General features: G+C 26.8%; 1 protein-coding gene across 1 annotated transcript in view; it reads left to right on the top strand.

The window, feature by feature from the left end:
• The window catches only part of LOC117118556, a gene marked incomplete at its 5' end in the record, with an annotated part of 19,885 nt that overhangs the window by 1,995 nt on the left and 15,689 nt on the right, over positions 1 to 2,201 (top strand). The window contains 2 exons of the mRNA XM_033263172.1: positions 1,683 to 1,789; positions 1,953 to 2,171. Coding sequence (XP_033119063.1) covers positions 1,683 to 1,789; positions 1,953 to 2,171 — 326 coding nt within the window. The remainder of the gene's footprint in view (positions 1 to 1,682; positions 1,790 to 1,952; positions 2,172 to 2,201) is intronic.

Raw genomic sequence — 2,201 nt, forward strand, 5'->3', positions numbered from 1 at the left:
ATACTGTACTGTATTGGATTTCAAGTTGAACAGTAAATAGGCCTACGAGTTATTTTTGTGTCGGGAAAAGTATGTATAACTTGTTAATTATTTATCTTTTGTAATAATTATTATTATCAGTGTATTTATTATCTAATTGTTATTGTTATTACCTACAGAATTATTTTCATCATTGTAATCACTATTATAGTGAATATAATTATATAATGGTTATGATTTTATTTTTATTGTTAACAAGGACCGAAATAACAGTTGTTATTAATACAAAAACCAATACAAAAAAAGTTGTTATTAATACAAAAAACCAATACAAAAAAATCATAAAATCACAAGCATAAAGAATAATTTAAAAAAAAAGGGAAAAAAAGAATAATTAGCTGAACAAGGGACAAGCAAAAGCAGAACCACTGTCATTTCATCTTAGAGATGACGTGCTGCTCCCAGAAAAAAAGAAATAAAATAATAATAATAATAATAATAATAATAATAATAATAATAATTATTATTATTATTATTATTATTATTTTATTATTAATATTATTATTATTATTATAATTAGGCCTATTATTATTACAGTATTATTATTATTATTATTATTATTATTACTGTATTATTATTAATAATAATAATAATAATTAATAATAATAATATAAAATCAATATCAGACGTTTAAAAATCATTAAAATATTTTTTTAACTTACATTTAAACAAAACAAAATTAATAGATATAATGAAATAATTTCGAATATCCGGATTGAGGTTATATTGACAAATCTAGTTGGAATTGAAAATTTCGAAGAGTCCGTTTTAGATTTTAAATGTTTTAATGTTAAAAGTTAAGGATGACGATTATTAATAATTAATTTTAAACTCGCATGGGAGGAATAACGTAAACGATAAATATTTAATAGGCCGATACTAAAACACTGTAGTCACTTAATTTTTCAAAAGACATAAAATTTGAAAGTGTCTGGTCTTCCCACAAAAAATTGTTTCTAGGGTTTTGATTATAATTATATTATTATTGGTTGCTGTTATTTTAATTCCTCAATACAATGCTCATAGTGGAATACTGGGCAAAATCATCAATCCATCACATAAATGCCCTCCAGTACGTCCCGCTAATTTTATATAAATGCCCCGCTTCGAGTTCCGCATATTTTTTTTTTAAATCCTAAATTTAATTTTAGAGCACATTACTATTTTTTATTCTGATCGTTTCGAAATATTTTGCCAGGGCAAACATCATTTCCCACTTGTAGATTTGCACACAGATAGTCCGTATACCAATTAGTAGTACTGTACCCTCTTATCCAGGTTCTTGGTAGTACTGTTCTCTGTACTATGTTTCAATTTCTATATGACAACTGATGAGTGGCATGTCTTAGGCCCTACTGTATAAATATATATGCCAGAAACCGATGATGATATCATAAGTGTATGTCTACGAACGATGCATTGCATGTTATGAGATATAATTAAATTAAAAATTTAATTCTATATCTATATTCTTCACTTTTGAATTTGCAATTAATTTTTAATAACTTTAAAATAAGTTCGAATGAGAAAAAATATTCCCGATATTAAAAAGTAAATAATATTTTTCCTGTATTCAATAATAGATCCTGTAATTGACTCAATTATCTTTATATTTATTATAACATTGCAAATTTCAATAATAGATTTAATAAGGAAGAGCCCTCAACCGATGGTATTGTTACAACTAAAACTGTCTTTCAAACTGTCGGTGAGGATTACAGTATATGGGAGGAGCAGAAAGATGTAGACGGTATGATTCTATAAATAAGAAACTTGATGTACACCGGTAATGTCGTTTAACAACCTTCAGAACATTTTAAAATATTTACAATAAATACTTAGGCCTATTTTGTTAATTCAATTTGATTCATATTTTTTCAATAACTTCTCATTGTTGTGCCATAATTCTACAGATATTGAACGAACTAAACAGGTACGCGAACACGCTATCGCTACGAATGTAGCAAAGACGTTCGATTTTACTGCTTCTACGTCCTCATCTGATCCCAGAATATTAGCATCTCCATCTACGTCCGCATTTGATTTCGAAGGAACATCAGCTGCATCTGTATCAGAAATTGATCCCAGAAAAATGTCATATTTACCCCCTGTGTTGATCAGACGGTTTAAAGGTATATTTTTATTCATATTAATCTAGTTTT

This window comes from Anneissia japonica, unplaced genomic scaffold (genome assembly GCF_011630105.1).
Source record: "Anneissia japonica isolate Jap-2015-1 unplaced genomic scaffold, ASM1163010v1 scaffold10819_len38394_cov117, whole genome shotgun sequence".
Taxonomy (NCBI): Eukaryota; Metazoa; Echinodermata; class Crinoidea; order Comatulida; family Comatulidae; genus Anneissia; species Anneissia japonica.